Source organism: Festucalex cinctus, chromosome 12 (assembly GCF_051991245.1).
Source record: "Festucalex cinctus isolate MCC-2025b chromosome 12, RoL_Fcin_1.0, whole genome shotgun sequence".
Taxonomy (NCBI): domain Eukaryota; kingdom Metazoa; phylum Chordata; class Actinopteri; order Syngnathiformes; family Syngnathidae; genus Festucalex; species Festucalex cinctus.
Window position 1 is genome coordinate 22,494,154 of NC_135422.1, and position 23,951 is coordinate 22,518,104.

At 39.5% G+C, this 23,951-nt stretch overlaps 2 protein-coding genes across 3 annotated transcripts; both read right to left on the reverse strand.

Moving 5' to 3' along the window:
- Positions 1 to 2,134: 2,134 nt before the first annotated feature.
- On the reverse strand, positions 2,135 to 16,687 carry tedc1 (tubulin epsilon and delta complex 1). Of its 2 annotated transcripts, none has more exons than XM_077539452.1 (8): positions 16,471 to 16,687; positions 15,333 to 15,414; positions 7,956 to 8,161; positions 7,694 to 7,831; positions 7,363 to 7,428; positions 6,706 to 6,792; positions 5,652 to 5,789; positions 2,135 to 3,359 (listed from the first exon to the last, which is right to left on the reverse strand). In XM_077539452.1, the coding sequence occupies exons 1-8, from the start codon at positions 16,603 to 16,605 to the stop codon at positions 3,030 to 3,032; spliced, it is 1,182 nt and encodes a 393-aa protein (XP_077395578.1). In that variant the 5' UTR covers positions 16,606 to 16,687; the 3' UTR covers positions 2,135 to 3,029. The 2 variants fall into 2 exon arrangements, with proteins under 2 accessions (XP_077395578.1, XP_077395577.1); XM_077539451.1 differs by having other exon boundaries at positions 7,956 to 8,188.
- Positions 16,688 to 19,175: 2,488 nt separating this feature from the next.
- Positions 19,176 to 22,812, reverse strand: dnal1 (dynein, axonemal, light chain 1). The gene is made up of 8 exons (XM_077538744.1): positions 22,487 to 22,812; positions 22,190 to 22,228; positions 21,930 to 22,039; positions 21,724 to 21,779; positions 21,585 to 21,640; positions 21,336 to 21,462; positions 21,114 to 21,254; positions 19,176 to 19,770 (listed from the first exon to the last, which is right to left on the reverse strand). Exons 1-8 carry the CDS (start codon positions 22,490 to 22,492, stop codon positions 19,727 to 19,729), a joined length of 579 nt encoding a protein of 192 aa, XP_077394870.1. The 5' UTR covers positions 22,493 to 22,812; the 3' UTR covers positions 19,176 to 19,726.
- Between the last annotated feature and the right edge of the window lie 1,139 nt (positions 22,813 to 23,951).

Consider the following 23,951-nt stretch of genomic DNA (forward strand, 5'->3'; position numbering starts at 1 on the left):
TGGAATAATCAGTTTGAACCACACCGGATTTGTTTGGTCCTGTCAGGCAGGATAACATTAGAAAACTTTATATATTATGATACACATTAAATAAAATAATAAAAATAATAATAATAATAAAAAACTATGACGATAAGCTTAGAATGATGCTAATAAAAAACAAAACAAAAAAACAACTTTGATTCAGTTCAAAGGAAAATATTTAATTCTATGAAAATTTTGACAAAATGGAGGCTTCACACAATAATCCATTAGCAAAATTGAAAATCATTGATGAGCTCAAGAGATCTTCAAGACAGGGCTGCCCGTTAAGTCCACTTTTTTTTCTTTTCTTTTTTTTTTTTTTTTTAATTGTCATTGAACACTGTGAATAAGAAACAACAGGAGCAAAGGTGTAAAAATAGCAACGGAAGGACAAAAGCTAGCCTAATTTGCAGGCGGATTCACTACGTGCGTTGATGTCTGTGTTAGGATATGGATCATACTCAGACTGGAAATTAATTGGACAAAAAAAAACAGGTCATTATTATTCATTGCAACACCTCTCAGATTCTTCATTTCAGGTATCAACTGGACTGGGACAAGAAACTTGTGGACAAGAAACTTGTAATCCCTTACTTGCAGTATGAGTTCACGCATTGACTCACTCAATTAGGATGAAAGTCTCATAAAAACGGCACATTTGAGAGAAAGTCATTGCCCTGGGCACAGGATTGGACTGAGACTAAAAAATAAATAAATAAATCAGCCCTGACATTTTTTTCTTAGACGTCATAATTAACAGAGCACAACCGGCTAGTAATTGAAGTATGTATTAAGTCGAAAGGCTGTAATTTGCTATTATCTCAAGCCATGCTCTAATTATTATGCTATATTTGTTATAGTGAATGTTTTGTGTTTGTAGCTACATACTCTGCCATCTTTCTCAGTTGCAACCTCAACAGCCTGGCTCGACTATACAGACTGGCTTGACAAGTGGCCTATAATTATTGTAATTGACTAAGTAGGCAATTGAATGCGCCATTTAAAACAATGCATTGATAATGAAGATAACTGCCTGGGAAAAACTTGGCAACATAAACCATTGAAACAGTACAACATGCTATTAATCCACTAAGACCTATTAAATCTTGTTTCATTGAGTTCTATAAGCTCTACTCAGGTCCTTAATGTTACAAATTTATTTTTTGATCATTGAAAAGGCATGTAGTGAAGCATGATATCGACCAGGATAACAAAAAAAAAAAAAAAAAAAAAAAAAAAAAAAAAAGGGCTGGAGTTGGTTGCAAGCATGCTGCTTTTAACCGAAAATAAATAATAGAAGATTCATGTAAAAAGAAAAAAAAATACTTGACAATTACTCAGGCTTATTAGAAATTTACCGCATTAAAAAAAAATCAACTTAACTCAAAAACTAACATTACTTTTTAGTCTGTAGCAAAATATTTCAAGTGTATCAATATGCCAGAGAGAGAGAGAGAAAGAGAGAGAGAGAGAGAGAGAGAGAGAGAGCATACTGTAGTGAATGTGCAATTAAGTACACTTGAGTCCATTTACCATTTATTCTGGTAAGCAGAATTTAAGCAGGAACAGGTAAGAAAATACAATAATAATAACCAAACCCAATCATTTATAAAGCAAGAACACATTGTATGTGCCAGCACTAGTAAAACACCGTTCTTTGCTAAATTTTTGCATTCATGAAATAAGACCAAAATCATTCTCCTGATAATACAGTGGGCTATTGAATTGTGTCGGTTGAGATTAATATATTTAAGAGAAAAGTAGAACATGAAGCAGACATTAAGTGCAGCGTTGTACATCAATCTCTTTGATATGAAAGAAATCCAGATCAGCTCACAACGCAAAGACAGTACATGGAAGCTGATGTTTACGATCATGATTTATGTTGCATTTGCAAATGTACAGAACTCAAATGTGCAGCTTGCCGTTGCTGAATATTTAGTGGGGGGGTTTTTGTTTGTTTTTTGTACATAATGAAGGCAGGAATTGGTGATCAGGGCACATGCTCAGAATTTGCATTCTTACCACAAGTGGTTACAATGTTTTAGACATTTAAAAAAAAAAAAAAAAAAAAAAAAAAAAAAAAAAAAAACTTACATTTAAATGGGCTTTGTGGAAAAAGTTTTTTTTTTTTTTTTTAACTCATGACTGCCACTCTCTGGCCTAAAGCATAACTACAACCTCTATAAATAAACTTTATTTTTATTTATTTTTTATTATTTTTTTGTCGTCCAGTTTTGGAGTCACTGAGCTGAATTTTGGGCTGTGTGTCAAAGCCGACATCTTAGTAGCAAACACAAAAAAGGTCCATGGTGATGAGCATGACGTCACCCTCCACCACTCCCCCTCCCCATTTGAAAAGCCCACATCAACATTGTGCCTAGGCTTGTTTCATTTTGTTGACAAAGTGTACAGCAAAACGCGGAGACTTTGTACTTGCATTGCGACAATTAGCAGAGAATAATTTGCTGGGTGCCAACATCAGATATGATTTCGATGTGTATGGGAGACACAATACTTTAGTATTAGTCAACCTCTGAATATATTAGAACAATATTGCTGCAATATTTTGGCTAGAAGGACGGTAAGCGTTTTCATTATGTGGTAGTGAGCGCCTTTAGGGAGGTTTGCAGTGGTTGAAGTTGACATAATTAGAAATGCTATTATATATAGTCGGGTGGGGGGGGGGGGGACGGGGGTCTTCTTACTGGGGAGGGGGGCATGACAGAAAATAATTGAGGAGCACTGCATTAGTAGGAAGCTAAAGCTCTAACAACTGCTGTTCCCACATTGGTAAAGTCTGGAACTGTCATAGAAACAGTTTCCATGCAAACAAAATGCCGGTTCGGATTCATACTGGAAGTGGTGATGGTAATACACGCAAAGGCTGATGGGATGTAGGAAGAAGTTGAATAGTGATTTACGTAAACATCCATAATATCTTAAAGCAGGTAGATGTGCTTTGCAATGTTTTGAGCACTAAGAAATTAAAGGCCTAACGATGTTTATGGTGGTATCAACACCAGTTGGTCCAGTTTGCCAATCATGTCCTGCAGCTGCATCCTGTTGGCCAGTCTTTGCGTGTCCCTCCCCTCCAGCAGCTGTCTCTCAGTTTGCAAAAGCAGCCCCACAACTTGAGACCCTGGCAGCTCGTCTGCCTCCTCAGCAGTACCATGGAGAGTCTTGACTGAGCAGTTGTTGATTGGCTTCCCAGCCTGGAGTCTGGCTCGGTACGCCCGAGAAACCAGAGAAGGCGTGTTACGGCAAGCGACCAAGCCACCCTCAAGTCTTCCTCTTCTGTCCTTAACGTCCCCTCCCTCGGTCTGCTGTCCTTCCTGTTGAGGTGGAGAAAGAACAGCAAAATATTTAGAAAAAAAAATCTAAATGGCTCAAATAATCTCGTTTATTTTTTGTTAATCCCAATTTCTTTGGGATTGGATTTGTGTTTTCATTTTTTTCCACTTTTGTCCATTTTAAGGTGACATGAAAGATTTTTTCTCTTCCATGAGTCGCTCCCATCTTGCTGTAATCTTATTAATCATTAAAAAAAAAAAAAAAAAAAAAAAAAAAAAAAAAACTCCAAAGGTTTGTCTTTCAATACCAGCCTGCATTATTGCATGACGTGCAATAGTTCCTTGCAGTTGGAGACTAAACAGTGGCAGAAAAAAAATAAAAATAGTAAACTAGCGCTTACATGTGGGTTCAAGGCTATTTTTGTGGCAGCGTATTCCGGGTGGATTATTTTAACGATTGTTTCTCGATCCTGTCAACCTGCGTAACGACGTCGTGCGTGCTCGGTGCTAGCTATGCATGCGCACTTCGAGTGTTTGTAGCATGGAGCTAGCTTCGTGTAGGGAGCTTCGGATTGGGCCTTTCATCGTTGTAGCTCCACTGAGCTGACTGCGTACTTTGGAAATAGCTGAGAGCCGCAAGAGGACATCTGGATGAAGCGAGGCTGGCTGCAGAGACTGATGAAGATGATGATGAAGATGAGCTCGGACGTTATATATTTGAGAGGCATTTCCCCTGGACGAGCAGGAGAGCTGATAGGATGGTCTTCCGCATGCGCCGGTTTTCAACGTGGCAAACAGATGTTTGACTTCCACTTTTCGAGAACATCATTGAAACCACCTTTAAGGCTGAACGATTTAAAAGTATCACACTGAGCGGTGCAGTCTTGCGAGGGTGTGTGCACATTATGTTCGTCCATCAGGGTTTCCTTCAAGGTTGCAAAGACACACTCGGTTTTATGCTCACAAATGTTTTTCTTGTTATCATATTTTAAACATGGTCACATTTCTCTTTTCAAATTAAGAGCAAATTGATTGTAACATGAAATAATTTGTGTGTTCATTTTATTCATTGTAAATTACAAAAAAGTCCTCAGTCTTAACCTACATACTTTTTGTTTTATCATATTTATTCATGCTAAATTGTGTTGTCGTGCCTTCCTTACACAAAACGATAACACTTTTTTTGTTAAGTTTCATAGGGATGCGTATCGTCACCAGTGACGTTTCCTGCAAACGAGCCAGAAATAACACCAGTGACGTTACGCAAGCTATCTTCAGGAGTTGCTGAATAAAATACGTTTCAAGTCAAGAGAAAGCGACTTAGAGACACTCCAAGTGAGAAGACGTGCATACATTTGGCTCTTGATTCTCAAAGGGGTCTGGGAGTGCCCATGCAGACCCCTTTGACATCTGTGGCAACTTCGTTTGGTGCCAACTGCTAGCCGTTAGCATACCAATGGTGTTTTCATTTAATTAATGCTTCTAGAAATTGGATTTAATACTTTTAAAAGCCATTTAAGGCTTTCATTTTCTGTAGTGTAGTTGGATTTGTATTGTATTGAGGACAAATTAAAAAGTGTCACAACAGAGGTTTATATTTGTGTAATGCAAGTTTATTTTTAAGAGGTGAGTTTCAAGTGAATTATTCCCTGACTGGCCCCGTTGTGCTTACTTTTCCTACTGACAAATGATCATTACAAGTTTTCTTAAAGGGCCTGTCTGCCGGTTTCACTCAGGAAAATGCACTTTTTACATACAGGATTTAAACAAACAAACTACTTCTCAATTTTTAGATATGGGCTTTTCATAACGTGTGGGGGTGATTTTGTCCTAAACCCCCACACCCCCAGCCTGTATTTTGCCATTTTGTGTTTGTTCACATTCACACATGTAAGCTTCTGTGAGTGAGTGAGTGAGTGAGTGAGTGAGTGAGTGAGTGAGTGAGTGAGTGAAAAAATAAATAAATCCGTGCATGCTTTCAAATTGCCGCGGGAGTGACGTCACACAGCTGACACGTTCGCGACACACCACCCACCTCTCTGCGATTGGCTGGAGGGGTGTAAACACTGTCTTTCCACAGAAACGGCCCGCTGTTTACAAAACAAACACAAAATGGCCAAATACAGGCTGGGGGTGGGGGGTTTAGGACAAAATCACCCCCACACATTATGAAAAGCCCATATCTATAAATTGAGAAGTACTTTGTTTGTTTAAATCCTGTATTTAAAAAGTGCATTTTCCTGAGTGAAACCGGCACACAGGCCCTTTTCTTAATTAATGCATAATATATAGTAACAGTGACATCACAATTGCTCTGCGTGTGTCAGGCAGCACCTGCACTGTTTTCATTTTCAGCAAGATGGCATCCAGTTTGTCCACAGCCAGTTGTCCAGGGTGGCAAGCAACTGCTTCCCTTATTCGTGAAGGTCTCTCTGTGACAGCATCCTTCTCATGGCAGTCCACCACACTGTCCTACAAGTACACAAATGCATACAGTATGCTTTGTGTGTTGAGAAGGTTTTGAGGGGTGCATATCAGGGCTACAGACTGTACCTAAAAGGTCGCATTTTGCTCCGAAAAGTCAATTTTTCATCGACTTGCACGTGTGACCAATAAATGTGTTCAATTTATTGTTGTTACTGACAAACTTCTGCTGTACACTTCTGCACATTTATCAGTAATATATTGATAATGAGTGTAAATATGACTCTTTACCTCACAAGCTGACTTACAGTGTGGGCCACTAAATTTTCTACTGGCTCCCGTAAAATGACATTAGCGCCACTGTGCTTCTTGTGAAAGGTAGTGTGCATTATTTAGTGACATCTAGTGGTGAACTAATACAATGCAATGACTTTGAAGCACATGCACTGACTACGGTATCTGAGAGAAACCACTCTTCACAAGCCTACAACCAATTACTACTAATCATATGGCGTAAGCGAGCAAACAGCTTGGCGAGAGACGGTGAGTGAGCGAGCACGAGTTAGCTGGAGCTGCGAACAAGACCGACTAGCGGGAGAAGCTAGCAAAAGCTAGCGAAAGCAAAGCAGAGGGAGACAAAGCGGCGGGAGGCCGAATCACAGGACTCAAGTGACGACCACCTGCAAGCCCCAGTTGTGGAAGGTAAGTGGCAGTCAAGCCATTGGGTCTGACACTAGCTACAAGCACCACAGAAAGGTGATGGCAGAAAGATGTAGGACTTTTTTTTTTTTTTTTTTTTTTTTTACATATTAATGAAATCAACAGCTTTGTTTTTGTCTTTTTTTAAATTTGTGAATTATTAGTTTACCACTGGATGGTGCCAAGTTTTACACAATGTATCTTTAATTATTATTATTTTTTTTAAGTTAGTCTGTAGCCCTGCACCTACATATGTCCAACTCACCATCCAGGTCCAAAACACATTCTCCACCTGCTTCCAGTTTAGGTACACTTCAAGGAGGTTGCAAAGTTCTTGCAAACCAACGCATGCCTGCAAACACATACAATGAATGTACAGTAGATGCAAAGTCATGTCTGCTGACAGGTTAAAAATGTGAAGAGTTATTGTGAAGACACTCCCCTCCCAAGCACATACAATATGCTATATTTTACTTATACTACAGTTAAAAAAGAGCTAAAGTGACAAAAAAATGCATAATTTATTTCCATTCTTTGGGGTGAGGGGGCACCTAAATGTTAACAAATTCATGATTGTTTTCAGACTGGATTGGGATTGGAATTTCCCCGCCCTCTGTATGCGGATGTGAGGTCATGCACCCATTGTGGAAGTGAAGAGCAGTTTCATTTTTCGGCAACAGGTGGCAACAGCGGTTCATTGAATTTTCTTCATTCAGTCAAACTTGTCACAATTGAAATGAGCAAAAGAAAATATGTTTAAAAAAAAAAAAAAAAAAAAAAAAAGACTGTCAGACTTGATAGGAAGAGCTATTGCTCAAACATATGTTAACACATGGATATATATATATATATATATATATATATATATATATATTTTTTTTTTTTATTGTATCTGATTACAAGTGGTAATTTATGCACATACCTCATTCAGCCCAGAACAGCTTCGACCTGAGGATGACGATCGAGTAGGTTGGCTAGCAGAAAAAACCTGAGAAATAAAAAAACAAAAACATTGTATCACTTATCAGTTGTATATAGTGTGCACATTTGAATTCATTTTATAATTAACCCTGCATTGCAACATTGCAAGTTAGGGTTAGAATCATTGACAAGCATCAGATAAACAAGATCAGCTGCTCAGCTTCAGCCACTTAAGATTAGAGCTTTACAGAATGAACTACCACACAACAGCAAATTGATCAAACTACGGTAGTTGTGTTAAACAACAAGTTAGAGAAGATGAACTTCCTCACAGCATGTAACAAAGAGGCTCCCTCATCCTGCATGGAGAGCAGCATTCGTCCCAGGTGTCTCAGGTAACCGATGAGCCACTGAAGTCTTCTCAACGAGCTGCACTCGACCCGGGGCTCCCGAGGAATCTCAAGTTTCATCTAAAAACCGAGAGGTCACATCAAATACACCACTTTCATCACCAAATGTAATCAAATTGCTATATATGTTGTGTACTGTCTTGTGTACAAATGAGCACATGGTGACTGTATTGGTCAGACTTACAAGTATGGGTGGGACAAGTGTTTTATCAAGTTGTTGCACTCGTAGGGTCAAAAGTTTCTCCAGCGTTCCAGCAGCAAGCAGCCAGCCAAGTGCCAGAAGGAGTTCCCTGCTGGAGGCTCCTCCCACCTGGCTTCCATACATCCAGCCAGCATAGTAACCACTCCGCCACAGGCCTGTGCTCACCAGCGTCTTGCACTCAAAGGAACCTACAGAGCACAGACACCATGGAGGAACTACATTTGGATTCAAACAGTGCCTGGCATGTTTACATCATGAAAAATAGGGTTGGGCATCTTTCCAATGTAAACAATTCTGGTTCCAATCCCAATCCAAACTTTTATTGATTCTGGTTCTTTTAGGAGGCAGAGTAAAACATGTTTTCAGGGCTGAGCTTTAACGTTTGCCAGCTCGTCAAAGGCGAATAAAGACCGCGTCGGGCTACCTCAGTTTATGGTACCATTCGCCAAGATGCCGACCTGAAAATTATACACACAGAGTCGTGACAGCACGCGCTATTAGAGTATGTTCATTTGTGACTGCCTGGAAAGAAGACGGCACCGTTTGCACTTAGCACTGCTCCAACACCATGATTTTGTGACGAGTATCGCAAGACCTCATGCATACTTTCGCTTTTCCCACTCAAGTGTAGAACAAGTGTGCTATTAGCTTCCGTTCGCTGTGGCCGGTAGCATAGCTGTCATTTCATTGTGATCCAATCACGGCAGACAAAAGCCTTCAATCGCCGCAAATAGTCAAAAATTGGGAGAGGGTCGCTGTCTGTGAGTGGAGCGGACATTGGGTTTGAACAGAACACAATGCCTAAAATCCATTCACCTGTGACTTTCTTCTTCGGCTGTCTCAGTGAACTACGTCATTACGTGGGTGGCACCCAGTGTGCCACCCGGTGATCAAAATGAACCACAAGTTGTGTTGAACTCCAGGTCAATGTGAGATACTGTACAGTACTCCTAAACATACTTGAAGCACTCACTGTCGTATCCAATGTACCATATTTTCACGACTATAAGGCGCACCGCATTATAAGGCGCACCTTCAATGAATTACATATTTTAAATATTCTAAAGACAATACAAATACTGCAGACTAAACAGAAATTATAACAATGAAGACTCACTACGAATGTAATGGGGTCAAAAGTAAAACATTTGCCTTTAAAACCTGTAGAATTAAAATGGTTTCTTTATAATGCATTAAGAATGTAAGATTTTTTTTCAATGATGTAGTGTTTTTACGAACGCGCACTATCACACAGGCATATAAAGATATTGTTCTAGTGGGGTTGCCGTAGTTAGCGATCCAAGATGGCTGGATCTTCTGCGCATGCGCGTCACCGATCGTGCAGAGTCACCGATAGCGTCTTGACAGCGAGACCTGTTGCGGCTCAATATTGATCATAAGGCGCACTGGATTATAAGGTGCATGGTCAGCTTTTGAAAAAATTGAAGGCTTTTAGGTGCGCCTTATAGGAGTGAAAATACGGTAATTTAATTCCTTGCACTTGCCTTGAAAAAGCTTATAGCCACATAGCTTGGCACTTTTTACGGGCTTCAGATATTTTTCTTTCATTTTATTAATGTATTAAAGCCCCAGTGTGTAGCTCACGACCGCCATCTATCGGTCAAACAAGATAATGCAATGATTTTAAGCACACGAACTACGGCGTCCCAGAGAGACCCTACTTCAACAGCCTACCACCAATTTCACCGGAACAGAACGCAAACAACTTCTGGTATTCCCTCGAGTGATGACGTAAGTGAATTGCATTTGTTAGACATACTGTACAGATCCCTAATAATTGTGATTTAGTCATTTAATTTCAGAATTAATATTTTTGTCGGCATTGTTAGGAAATACTGTACGTCAGCTAATGATAATGGCTATCTATGTTCATATTTGTTAGTGCAACTAAACTATGCAACAGAGAACACACAGTTATGTTATATGTTTTATAGACATGTGGACCATCTCAAAGAGGGCGAGGAGGGGGCGAGGGAGACGACGAGGAAGAGAACGCGGAAGTGAACGCGGTGTCTCGTAACGTACAATTATGTCATCATGGAAAAATAATTCCATTCGAGCATGCATGTGAATGGCTCAAAACATACCTTTGCTTGGAATATGTGGTATTTAGATTACATCGTTTGCTGATATGTTTAGTATATCGTACAAAAATAATGGTGTTAACTGAACTACACATCTGCAACTCAGACTCGTAATTCCCCCCGTGTCTTGTTGCTACTAACCACTCAGAAAAGTGCTGCTTACAAAAACATTTGAAACCCTTTACTCAGATATCGATTTGTCACCATGTTGAACAATTTTACCTAATAAATATCACTAAGCAACTTAATTAGTTTTGATTGAAGATACAACAGCTTCCTTGTACTTCGATGTGCAGGAATTTACATGGCTTTCACAAATAGTCTTGCTCATATAATAATGTACTTCATTGGCTCAGTGACTTTCAGTTCATTGTTTGGTACCTCATCTGACATACAATTGTTACCTTCTTGCAGAGACTCGTACAGGAAATGACCCTGGAGGAACATGAAGATATCCAAGTCCAGCTGATAGACTGACACCAAGAAATACTTTTTGACACATTGCTGACACATCAGCACCACCATGATTTTCCTGTACCTGGATCCCAGACTGCAGCACCTTGGTGACTTGTGGCAAATAAGTGACACTTTCCCAGATCCTCGAGGACAATACAAAGGTTTTTTACCTGGCATATAATTAGTCCATGTCTGACACTTGTTGTTGTAGTTTGTATAACTTGTATATTGTTGTTGTGTGTTAATTTGTACATTTTGAATAACTAAAAAAATACTATTTCCTTTGGCGTCAACATGCAGTGTTCATTCGACACCTAACCTAACACTATTTTACATGACTAGAAATGTAAAACATCAAAAGCCTGGAGAATTATTATAAATGCTTGCAATGACAAGGAATTCTTCATTGGCCAATGAATGTAAGGTACAGTACATGAAAATGAATAAATAAAATAAAGTAAAATAAAAGTCTACATGAAATGAACAACTCATTCACTGCCAGTCATTATAAAAAAAATTTACATTTCCAATACTCACGTGATATTACATTCAATAATTATATATAAACCGAATCTACCAAATAACAGAATAGACTCCCTACTTTTTGTCCCGTCCCGTTCTTTTATAATTGACAGCAGAAAAATGTAGGTTTGCCAAAATACAGCCATTTCTCCCATGGACTCTGAAACTGTGTTTATTTCCTATAAAATGGGGCAATGATGTCATCTACCGGTGGTTGGGCATCAGTAAAGTTGTTTCCAAGTTTGATATTTACAGTGGAGCATGCTCAGATTCGCCCCCATTTAGCACCGCTCTAAAAAATACAATTGACAAGTATACTTGTCAAAGGCAGTGAATGAGTTAACTAAAAAAAATAAAAAAAAATGCTGTTAGAATATAATGAGCTACATGAATTGCAGTTGTTCCAGAAATTTACCAATACGCTGTGCATTTCAAAATATGGAAAATAGACATACAGGTTTGGGCCAAAAGTAGTGTTACAGAGCAGGTATGTGTTGTACACAGCTAAAATATCTGATGACCTCAATACCATGATGTTTTTTTTGTGTGTGTGTGTGTGTGTGTGTGTGCTGACATTGTCCCCCATTAACATTGCAACATTCCTCAAACTCTCCCGAACACATAGTATGATCTGTAACACTACTTTTCGCCTACTCTATGATGTTATTGGGGCAAAATTAAGGAAGGCTTGTGCATTGATTGTGTGAACAGACTGCAGTAAAAATGAAGTCACTTCAATGTTTGCTGGTTTTATTAAGTTTGACATGCTCCTTGACTGCACAAGTACATGTTATGGAGTGAGGGCATGTTCCCACCAACGTTGATATCATATTCTTCAAAGGCTTGCTGAGGAAAGTGAGGGAGGAGTCACTCCATGGCTTCAGACACCTGGTCAGCAGGTCCTGTGTAAAACAAGTGGTGCTTGTACATGTGACCATTCCGTATTGCTTCACACAAAAAGTTCATGTAGTGTGTAATACCGTCTATATGTAAATGACATACCAAGACGTCGGCTGACTTCAGTTTGTTGCAGCTCAGATATGGTAGGTGGAGATACTGGTGGTACAACACCGAAGCCTTCTGGGGTCCTCCATTCAAGTGTCCTCATTCGGGGCATTCCAATATGGCTGCTGACTCTCCCCTTGATATATTTTTTTCTTGCAGGTCGGTGATGTATTTAAACGGTGCATGAATGTTTGTATACATCAGAATATGGTTCTGGAAGCCCTCAAGTTTGGCTGTTGATCTAGTGTGACACAAACAAAAACAAAATTATAAAATAAAATAATTGATGATACTACTATATGTCACCAACTTTCCAACAAAGCCCCCAAAATAGAGGTAAGATCTTTAGTTTTAGGGCCCAAAACATTGTATTAGCTAGATAAAAGTAACTTGACTGCATAGAATATGCAAAGGCTGCTTGCTTGTCGAGTTTCCGTGGAAAACGTAGCAGCCTGTAAATTCTTGTGCACCCATTTACACAATGGACCAGTACACACTTGAGTGAGAGAGTTCAGACTCTAGCAGTGCTTACGGTACAGCCAGCATTTAAGTCCAGAAAGTTATTCCCTGCCGAAAATTAATTTCGAGAACACTATTTTCACCAACCACAACGAAAATAATTTTCAACTCCTCTACTAATACAGTATGCTTTAGATTCTCCATTGAAGTTATGGGCAAATATACCTCCGAAATCACAGTTACATTACATTACACAATAACTTGCGCATTTACTCTAAATATAACGTGCCAGCGGGAATCTTTTTTTTTTTTTTTTTTTTTCAAAGCAAGTAGCTTCATCACGAAATCGTTCGAGTGGTGCGGAGTTGCTAATCAACAGCTACAGTGATCGTAAAACAAAGGTACGAACATCGTATTAATTAGTACGATGTATACTTTTTCTCTCGCTCTCAAAACGTAAACACAAATGTACTCTTACTTACCGGTCAAGTAGAAAGCAGTCGAAGGCACCGGCACGTCCCAAACCTAGTCTGTTCCTCATTTCTCTCCATCTGGCAAATGCGGCTACAATATAAACTCTTGTTTTGTCGCGCTGAAATAAAATAAATTCCCAAAGCAATGATAATGCTCTCTTCGGGGACCGGAAACTCTTCTTCTTCGTGTACATGCGGTCGCCATACAAACCGGAAGTGCGTCTGCAAAGGCGTTCCAAAAACGCGTTAAGAAATGGAGCGCTGAAATTTGTCGTTGACGGCACCCGTAGCAGAAAGATGGCGGCGAAACATGGCAGACACTAGAAGCCGCGGCCCGGACATGTAAGATAATTTGCGATTTCTAGACTAACCGTTATATTTTAAAAAAGTACGTTTATGCTATACAACATATCTTTTTACATACTACTAACACAAACAATTGGGGTTTTTTCCGAATGATTTATTGTTTCACCACTAGATGCCACTGTATAATACTGAGTGTACCTTTAAGTTTGTTAAATTAATATAATTGTGCATTCTACAGGCCGTTTATATAGTCTGGACACAGAGTTGAGAATACAAATTTACACATTTCATAAATAAATGTGATGAAATCAACACATAATATATAATATACATGTTTCATCCATCCATCCATTTTCTTGACCGCTTATTCCTCACAAGGGTCGCGGGGGGTGCTGGCGCCTATCTCAGCTGGCTCTGGGCAGTAGGCGGGGGACACCCTGGATTGGTTGCCAGCCAATCGCAGGGCACACAGAGACCAACAACCATCCACGCTCACAAGCACACCTCGGGACAATTTGGAGCACCTAATTAACCTGCCATGCATGTTTTTGGAATGTGGGAGGAGACCGGAGTACCTGGAAAAGACCCACGCAGGCACGGGGGGAACATGCAAACTCCACCCAGGAAGGCTGGAGCCTGGACTCGAACGTGCTAACCACTCAACCACCGTGCCGCCTCAATATTTTTCACTTATCTTTAAAAAAAAAAAAAAAAAAATATATATATATATATATATATATATATATATATATATATATATATATATATATATATATATATATATATATATATATATATATATATATATATATATATATATATATATATATATATATATATATATATATTAGGGGTGTGAATTGCCTAGTACCTGACGATTCGATTCGTATCACGATTCACAGGTCACGATTCGATTCGATACCGATTAATCCCGATACGAATGGTCACGATTCGATACCGATTAATCCCGATACGAATTTATAAGTCGATTGTTGCGATTTTTTTCCATTCAAATTTAGAAAATACTATCAGTAAATTTGTACATGTACACTGTAAGATTTGTATGAATATATTTGTCTAAAACTTGAGGCTTATAACCGTGAGCCACTGTACACAAACAGTTTGCAATCTGTTTCACATTTGAACAGCATTAAAATAAAAATATTAAGGCTTAATGTGCCGTTCATATAACATTCTTCCATGCTCAAGGTGTGTATCCTAAAAAAAAAAAAAAAAAAAAAAAAAAAAAAAATCGATTCTGCCGATTATTGAATCGATTCGAGAATCGCGCGATGTAGTATCGCGATATATCGCCGAATCGATTTTTTTTAACACCCCTAATATATATATATATATATATATATATATATATATATATATATATATATATATATATATATATGTGCATAAAATGACCAAATGACGATACGTGACTGTGCGGTATCGGACAAAGCCAGCGATATACAGGGACTGTGCTGGTTCTGGCAGGGCCACCACAATTTGGTTTCAGGTGGGGGCCACCACCCGAAAAGGATTAATGTAGAACGCTGCATTATTCTCACTTTTGTGACGATACGACTTGAAAAATGACCTTATTTCTTATCAAAGGGTTGGGCTACCTGGACAATTGGTCGAGCTGCCCATGTTCCCATGTCCTGGCCCCTTAGCCTGGCTAGCTAAATCTCGGGGCTGAGTTTTAGATGTCTCCCTCCTCCAAATTCAAAAGGGTCAGCTCATCAGAAAGCTCTGCAAAAGCCTTAAAACTATCCTCACCTGTGTGGGAGGACAGAGACATCTAAAACATGCATGACTGTGGTTCCCTCGGACCAGATTAACCTAGCCCTGTTCTAGGTCACAACCATAAGTGGTCTCTTCTTCAAGTCGATGGACAGTGCATCAAAAGAGGGAACTGAAACTTTCAAATTTGAATTATTCCGGGTAAATGTTAGTCCCACTCGCAGTTTCAATTGATTCTCAAGACTTGATACCCAACCCTAATAAAATCCTGTTGTCTGTAAAAACCTGTGACAGACCATTTTTCATCTGTGTGCAGCCAGCAGTGGACAAAGTTCTCATCTGCAGGATACTGGCTAGCAGCTGCCAGAATTGATCCTCCTGGAAAACAATAAGACATCAGAAAAAGATGTGCATATCTTTCTTTAAAATTATCTGTCTTTTATATTACTATTATTTATATTTTATGCAGTCGTGGTATCGGTATTTGGTATCTGTATCAGTGACTACTCAAGAGTGATCATACTTGCATCGGTCTGAAAAAAGTGGTACTGAACATCCCGAATGATTGTTATGATAATAATTATTATTAACACAAAAACCAATCCAAATTAGCAATAATACATTGTCTCCACATGGCACGGTGAATGACAGGTTAGCACATCTGCCTCCAAGTGCTGAGGACGTGAGATCGAGTCCAAGCTTCGTCCTTCCTGGATGGAGTTTGCATGTTCTCCCTGTGCCTGTGTGGGGTTTTCTCCGGGTACTCCGGTCTCCTCCCACATTCCAAACACATGCATGGCAGGTTAATTGACCACTCTGGATTGTCCCTAGGTGTGCTTGTGAGTGTGCATGGTTGTTCGTCTGTGTGTGCCCTGTGATTGGCTGACAACCAGTTCAGGGTGTAAAACGCCTACTGCCCAAAGCTGGCTAGGATAGGCTCCAGCACCCCAGCGACTCTTGCAAGGATTTAAACGGTTAAGAGGATGGATGGATGGATGGATGGATGGATGGATGGATATTGTGTCCATGCATTCAACAAGAAAGGCACATCCTAGTCATACAGCGAGGCACTGTAATTTATCCAGGAAAGGTGTACTGTAGCCTACTGTACTTTGCAGTCTTGTGCCGGAAATATATATTTGTGGCAGAAATCGTTTAGGCCGTTTAAAACCCTTAACATTGCGTAATGAGTCTATCGCAGTTGAATTCACTTCTCGTCTAATTGTGGCACCCTGAATTGGTCGCCTGTCAGTTGCAAGGCACATTTGACGACAAACAACCAACCATTCAGACCCCCATTCACTTTGTGTCACTTAGTTGGAATTGAACTGATCTCATCCCACTCACGTCACGTCAGACATAGGTACACTTCGCCATCACTGACCATTCATCGTCACATTCAAGTTGACTTGGAAGTTGAACTGAGACACCTACCACGTTGACATCGCCAAACTTCGCCCGTCTAAAAGTCTCCGGCGCAGGGACATGTTGGAGTCCGGTGGTCGTCAATACTTTGCACAAAATTCCAATCACCCGTTTGACCTCCACACTCCCTTTCTGACGCTGCATTACACCACTGAGCAAAACCGACTCATTTCTGCAAACCCTCTATCCGCTGCAAAATGAGACGGCTTTGTTACTTCTTCTCTTGAAATTCTTGGCAAGTTGAGCGTTGTTCGGAGCATTACTACCCTCTTCCGGACATTAATATTACACCAGCTTTCGCAATCGTCATCTCCTTTTCCATACGAATGTACATTGCCACATATTGTTCCAAAGTAAATGTGTACGGTTTAGTAAATAACAATATGTTTAATTATGATAACAAAACAGCGAGTCTACAACTATAAAATTGTGCAGTTGGAAGCAACTTGTTCATGAACTGACACACCTTGGCAAATTTTGTGATATATATATATATATATATATATATATATATATATATATATATATATATATATATATATATATATATATATATATATATATATATGTATATATATATACATATATATATATATATATATATATATATATATATATATATATGTGAGTATATTAGGGGTGTGAATTGCCTAGTACCTGACGATTCGATCCGTATCACGATTCATAGGTCACGATTCGATTCGATACCGATTAATCCCGATATGAATTTACAAGTCGATTGTTGCGATTTTTTTACTCAAATTTAGAAAATACCATTCAGTAAACTTTCACATGTACACTGTAAGATTTGTATGAAAATTTATTATTTAGTGATCTCAAACTTCAGTTTTATAACTGTGAACCACTGTATTTAACAAACAGGTTTTAACCTTTTTCATGTTAGAACAGCATTGAAATTAAAATATTAAGGCTTAATGTTCCATTAATATAACATTCTTCCATGCTTAAGGTGTGAAATTTAGACGTTTTGTTGAATATTTTTTCATCAAAAATGGATGTTAAAAAATCGATTCGGCTGCCTATTGAATCGATTCGAGAATTGGCTGCTGTAGTATCACGATATATTGCCGAATCGATTTTTTTTAACACCCCTAATATATATATATATATATATATATATATATATATATATATATATATATATATATATATATATATATATATATACATATATATATATATATATATATATATATACGTCCATCCATCCATCCATTTTCTTGACTGCTTATTCCTCACAAGGGTCGTGGGGGGGTTGCTGGAGCCTATCTCAGCTGGCTTTGGGCAGTAGACGGGGTACACCCTGAACTGGTTGCCAGCCAATCGCAGGGCACACAGAGACGAACAACCATCTATCTATCTCTCTCTCTCTCTCTCTCTCTCTCTCCATATATATATATATATATATATATATATATATATATATATATATATATGACATATTTCACTGCTTTCATATTCTGCCAGGGTATGCAAACCAACTGGCAAAACAGTAAATAAAAACATTGTTGTTAAATATTTTGCACATTTCATTTGCTGACTCTACAATAGGGACCTAACAACAAAACAATAAATGTATACACTTGTGTCTTATCAAATGAGTGTCATTGTCAAAAGACTGCATCACAACAGTTTTTAACTGAGCATCATTATTTTATTGATGGAGTTATATAATTAATGACAAATCAAGAAAACAGCTGCAATGTTCCATTTTTGGTTGTAAGGTATTTCTTTAACATTGATGTCATTCCCACATTTCCATTTGTATTTACACTTGTCATGTTTCAGTTTTGTTTGGTTTTTGTTTTATTTTGGTGAGAGTGTTGGTTGTCTGGTGTTCTTGTGTTTTTCCCGTCTCGCTTGTCTGAGTAGGTCCACCTGTGTGTTGCTAATTGGTACCCTCTGCCTGCTGTGTGTCCTGTTAGTGTCTCGTTAGTGTTTGTATTTAGGGAGTGGTGTTTGTTCACGCAGTGTGGGAGCGTTGTCTTTTCTTGTCCAGTCCAGAGTGCGAAGCTTTGTTGCCAGTTTCCCTACGTTTGGTTCAGTTTTCTACTCCTGCTTAAATATCTCCCTCCAACCCAAGTTCTCCATGTCAACTTAAGTGTCTCACCGTCTACTCAAGTCTGCACGTCAACTCACGTCTTCACATCAACTCAGATCTTTACGTCATGCCAAGTCTTCTCCACGTCAACTCCAGTCACATCACGTCATGCCAAGTCTTCCTCGCTCATGTCCTTCCCAGTCAGTCCACGTTCCATTCAGTCATCCAGTTGTACATCCAGTCCTTTATTTAGTGCCAACTAATAAAGTGATTCTCATTCCTGTCAGTCCACTTCCTGTCTGGTTACTCTGCCTTTGGGTCCATCCACATCGTAACAACACTGGTGGATGGATTTAAATATAAAGAATTAATGGGGTGGAAGTGAAATAATTACATCTATAAATGAAGGCATGCATTAGTTTAGGTAAGTGTGTGTATTTTATTTTAGTTGGTTTTCCACAGCGGTATTACATTGGAAAAGGATAGCACTACTCAGAAATACTGTAGCTTTTCCTAGAATCCAGCGTTGCCAAACCTTTACCAAGGCACCTACTTGACCTTAGAAGCATCTCACGGCACACCGCCGAACAAAATTGTCACAATCCATATAAAAACTGAAATAAAGATGAGCTTGTCTCAATTTGACCACAAATTGATAAGCGTTTCAGATAAACGGATTTATTCAGTATGAAATGTGAGCCTGTTGAATTTAACATTAAGCTAATACACTTGCAGGATCCATGACTTATTCTGATGAATAAATAGCATCATGTGGATACAGGATATAGTTTTATTGTACCTTCTGCCGTCTAATGGAAGAACATTTATTTCATTGCTCTGCCTGTCATTCATTGTATGTCGCTGGCATAGATGGATAAACAAAGATGTACAGGTACTCGTTTTCCAAGCACTTACAAAAGTGACAACCGCTGGTCTGACTTTTACAGCTGATCACATACCACCAAATGGTACTTCTCATGGAATGTATTATAGTCAATAACGGTATAGTGACCACAACATATACATAGGCCTGTTAAAAAGGGTACAGCTGAGGGACTTAACCAGACAATTAGAGATTGATGCTTCAGAAGCAAAACACTACAGGGCTGGTTTAGCATAATCAGTTTTTCAAAAACAAATTTCAAATAGCTGATTTTCAAAAAGGACTTTTGTAGTTTTGCAGCAGTACAGTACTAAAGCATATCAGTCGTCATCTTCACCTGCATCTTGTTTAATGACTGGAATCCCTGGAAACAACAGGGGAAAGGGTTATTAATTATCATATTCACTGCAAGCATACATCAATTTATATTCCGTGCCCTGTGGGTGAAACTATTTCATTGTGCACCAGATTCAAAGTAGGCTTTCCCAGCAGGTTTTGTCTTCAGAATCCTCATGAATCAACAGGAGACCAGAGAGTTATAGCGTGCATTCAGGAAGAAGGTTCAGTTTGAGAGTGGTACAGTATGACATATGTGCTTGCGTATGCTCTCTTTGGGTAAAAAAAATAAAAAAATAAAAATAAAAATAAAAAAATAAAATAATGGTATGTAAGGCTGTAGAATACAAATTGCCCAATTGGTGTTGTTTTAACAGTTTACCTGAAAAATGAAAAGTGACTTTTCACTTTCCCCTGCCAGGGGTGCCACAGTGAGTCACTTGCACGACATTTTTGGTACAGTTTTGACACAGTTGTAAAAATTTGAGGGGTCATCTGTCAGCAGCTGAGAGTGTCTACAACTCGCAACCATACAGCAGGACATAGGGGACCGGTAAGTTGAGGAGACAGAACTTAGAACTTGGAGTGTAGACTCGAGTAAAGGAAACGCTATTGGATATATATATATATATATATATATATATATATATATATATATATATATATATATATATATATATATATATATATATATATATATAAATATTTTATTGTTTTTCAAATCAGCATACAACTGTTTGTACAGAGAGCCAGATTACCGCATTTTCCGCACTATAAGGCGCACCCAAAAGCCTTAAATTTTTTTAAAAGCTGACCATGCGCCTTATAATCCAGTGCGCCTTATATATGGATCAATATTGAGCCGCAACAGGTCTTGCTGTCAAGACGCTATCGTTGACCCTGCACGATCGATGACGCGCATGCGCAGAAGATCCCGCCATCTTGGATCGCTAGCTAATACTAATGTTTTACCTCAGAGAAAATAATAAAACAGCTGTTTATTCATTTTGGGAGTGAATGGGGTTGTCAGAAAGCTGGTTTGTAATCTATTAATAAAGTTTGACTAACCTATCTGACTGTTTTGTTGACATTCCCTTTAGCGCAGCACCATCTAATGGATGCATAACGTAACCCCAGCCTCTACTGTAGCGCCTTATATATGAAAAAAAGTTTTAAAATATGTCATTCATTGAAGGTGCGCCTTATAATGCGGTGCGCCTTATAGTGCGGTGCGCCTTGTATATGGAAAACGATTGAAAATATGTCATGCATTGAAGGTGCGCCTTATAATGAGGTGCACCTTATAGTGCGTAAAATACGGTACATTATGTTAAATATGTGAGGATATTGGTGCCGAAATACTGAACTGACCATCCAGTTTTCTCAGCCTGGGTAACCTTTTAGTAGCTTCATCCATCCATGTTCCATCAGGTGTGTGTTTCTCCTCAAGAGGATTTCCCACAAACAACAGATCTACAAGGCATGGGAGATCAGACAGCTTGGAAAACTCTCCTGCAAACAAACAAAATGGAATCATGATCCACTTCAGCTGTTTGCTTATCAGTTCTGCATTGAGTAACGTGTGCAACTTACCCCAATCTTTCACAAGGTTGTTAGACATATAGAGAACCCGTAGTTTTTTCAGCATATGAACACCCTTCATTTTCTCGATCAGGTTGTAAGAAATCCACAACTCTTCTAATGTGTCACCAACTGCATCCTGCAGAACCCATACACACAAGACCATTTATCCAACATCAATGTTTTGCCTAACAACCAAGTAGAAAATAAATATGAAACACACAGGAAAAAATACTCATGAAATGTAATTTAAGCACTCACCAGTCCAGTAAAGGCCTTGATATTGTTTCTACCCAATGACAAAATTTTCAAATTTTCTGGAAAAACAGAAGGGAAAACAACAATTTCAAGCAACAAATTTGTTTTGCAGGGCAACATGTGTTTGTAATAAAGTCCTTACTGAGTTCTCCTAGATTGGTTATTTTGTCAATGCAATTTGTGGACAGACTCAGCTTTCTGTGAATGATAAAGCACATAGAATGAAAAAGAGACCGATAAGACCGAGCAACATAACAACAGACATCGTGATAGATAGACAATAGACATATACTGTAGTTAGGCTGACCACTTGCACTTTGTTTGGAATGGTTCATGTAAATGACTCACTCGCAATTAGGGATTTTGTTAAGTGTGTTATCCAATTTTTCAATTGGGGGAATCTGGCCAAAGAGCCTTACAACTGTTGCCTCGCCGCTCTTCTCCCCAGTCTTCTCCTCCTGAACACACAGAAAAACAAAATGCAGGTATAGGAAAAATACGTTTTTAGTCCACATTTTACAAACTACAGTTGGTTGCCTATATTAAAACTCAGTTAAAGTTTAAAAAGTACAGTATTTCAAAAATCCTTGCCTCCATATGCCACTTACCCATTTGGTCAGGGCTTCTTTTACTGTTGTTGCTTTCCCCTGGAAAAATGAACAAACAAACCAATACCAAATAAATAAAACAAAACGGTCAGATTTGGTTGAGTACTTGTTCCGTTTCCATTAGGTATGAACAGAAACACTCTTAAGTTATTTATCCAAACACACAGTAACACTATTCATATGGCATGTGCACCTGATGTTTATATTATTTGACCTCCACCAAGCAATTGCAATTAGAAACGTTAATAGGCCTATTTGATAAAGAGAATAACAAAAAATCAGCTACAAACTACTTACCACCATTTTGATAGGCGACACAGGTTGCTATGATACTAGCAGTAAACAAATAATCTGCGCTTGCGCAGCAACGCCAAGAACCTAAAGAACGCCTTCCAGCGTGCCAAAGAGCTTTATGATGTCACCCAGCAATATGTTCCGATGCAATGATGCTCATGAAAGAGGTTCCTCGTGAGGTCGTTGCATTTATTTTTTTTTTTAAATAAATAATAATAACAATTGCTCGAAAAGCATACGTTGCACCCACGTCAGAATCAGATTATTATTATTATTATTATTATTTAAAAAACATAAAAACAAAAACGATTTGGGGGATCAGGAAGGTATTTGACTACGGTAAAGCTAGCCGCCTTCTCTTTTTACGCAGTCAAGCCAACCGCACTTCAGTTCATCTGTTCGCCCTTTTCTAGGATTTACGGTAGTGTGCGCGAAGGGACACGAGCGCGTAGAACGACATCCGGTTTTCAAAATAAAATATCTATTTTCAAAAACAAAATTGAATTCAAGCGCAGTTTAAAAAATGTGGTTCATTATTATTATTATTATGTAGTGATTAGAACATAATTCACCCACGGAACGTTGGGACGAAGGGGGAGTTTGTGGGGATGAAAGGATGAAAGGATGAAGGGATGAAGGAGCAGAATGTTGGTAGGTCTGTGAGCCTCGCGCAGAGTGAGTTGTTGTTGCTGTTAAACGATGAGAAGCTGATATCAATAAACCGCCGGTCTTTGGCTCCGGACTTCAACACTCTGCCTCCGACTCCCGTCATGGCTCGCTACATTGGTGACCCCGACATCCGCCTCGTTGACGTTTCCGAGGCTGAGAATTTGATCGAATTGAGCGACATGGCGAACTCCGCTGATCTCAAGTTACCGGAGTTTTGGGAGTCGGCCGCGGCGACGTGGTTTGTACAAGCTGAAGCTCAGTTTGCCATCCGTGGAATTACGGACGATTCCACGCGCTACTACCACGTCGTGTCCGCGCTCGGGAGCTCCACGGCGGCCAGAGCTACGGCGCTAGCGAACACTACCATCTCCGAGCCACGTGCTCTGGCGGAGGAAGCTGACCGCTTTTTCCTGGCCACCCAGCGTCACAACCACGAGGTCTTGGCCTCTGCACGCGCCTTCCCGTTCCCGGCGGCCGCAACGGCACCTCATAAGGTACGCGCTGCCGTGGATGGCCGATCGGCCCCTGGCTTATGCTATTTTCACGCACGTTTTGGAACCAAGGCGAAGAGGTGCCGCGCCCCTTGCTCCTTTGTTGCGTCGGGAAACGGCGACGCCTCCACTCAGTTGCAGCTGTGAGTGGGGGCGCAGAGTGCCGGCTGCTGTTTATCATGGACACCCTCTCCAGACTCAAGTTCCTCTGTGACTCCGGCGCCCGCAGAAGCGTGTTGCCTGCCTCGGCTGAAGATGCTGCCAGGGGCACTCACGGCCCACACCTGTCAGCGGCCAACGATGCACCG

Coding starts and splice junctions, on each gene's coding strand:
- tedc1 (XM_077539451.1), bottom strand. CDS start 16,605: ATGCAGCGTCAGAAAGGGAGTGTGGAGGTCAAACGGGTGATTGGAATT. Junction 7,429..7,693: donor GAGCCTCTTTGTTACATGCT/GTGAGGAAGTTC, acceptor TTTATTTCTCAG/GTTTTTTCTGCTAGCCAACC. Junction 5,790..6,705: donor ATGTGTTTTGGACCTGGATG/GTGAGTTGGACA, acceptor GTGTACTTGTAG/GACAGTGTGGTGGACTGCCA.
- dnal1 (XM_077538744.1), bottom strand. Junction 22,040..22,189: donor AAGAAGCCCTGACCAAATGG/GTAAGTGGCATA, acceptor CTGTGTGTTCAG/GAGGAGAAGACTGGGGAGAA. Junction 21,641..21,723: donor AACCAATCTAGGAGAACTCA/GTAAGGACTTTA, acceptor CTGTTTTTCCAG/AAAATTTGAAAATTTTGTCA.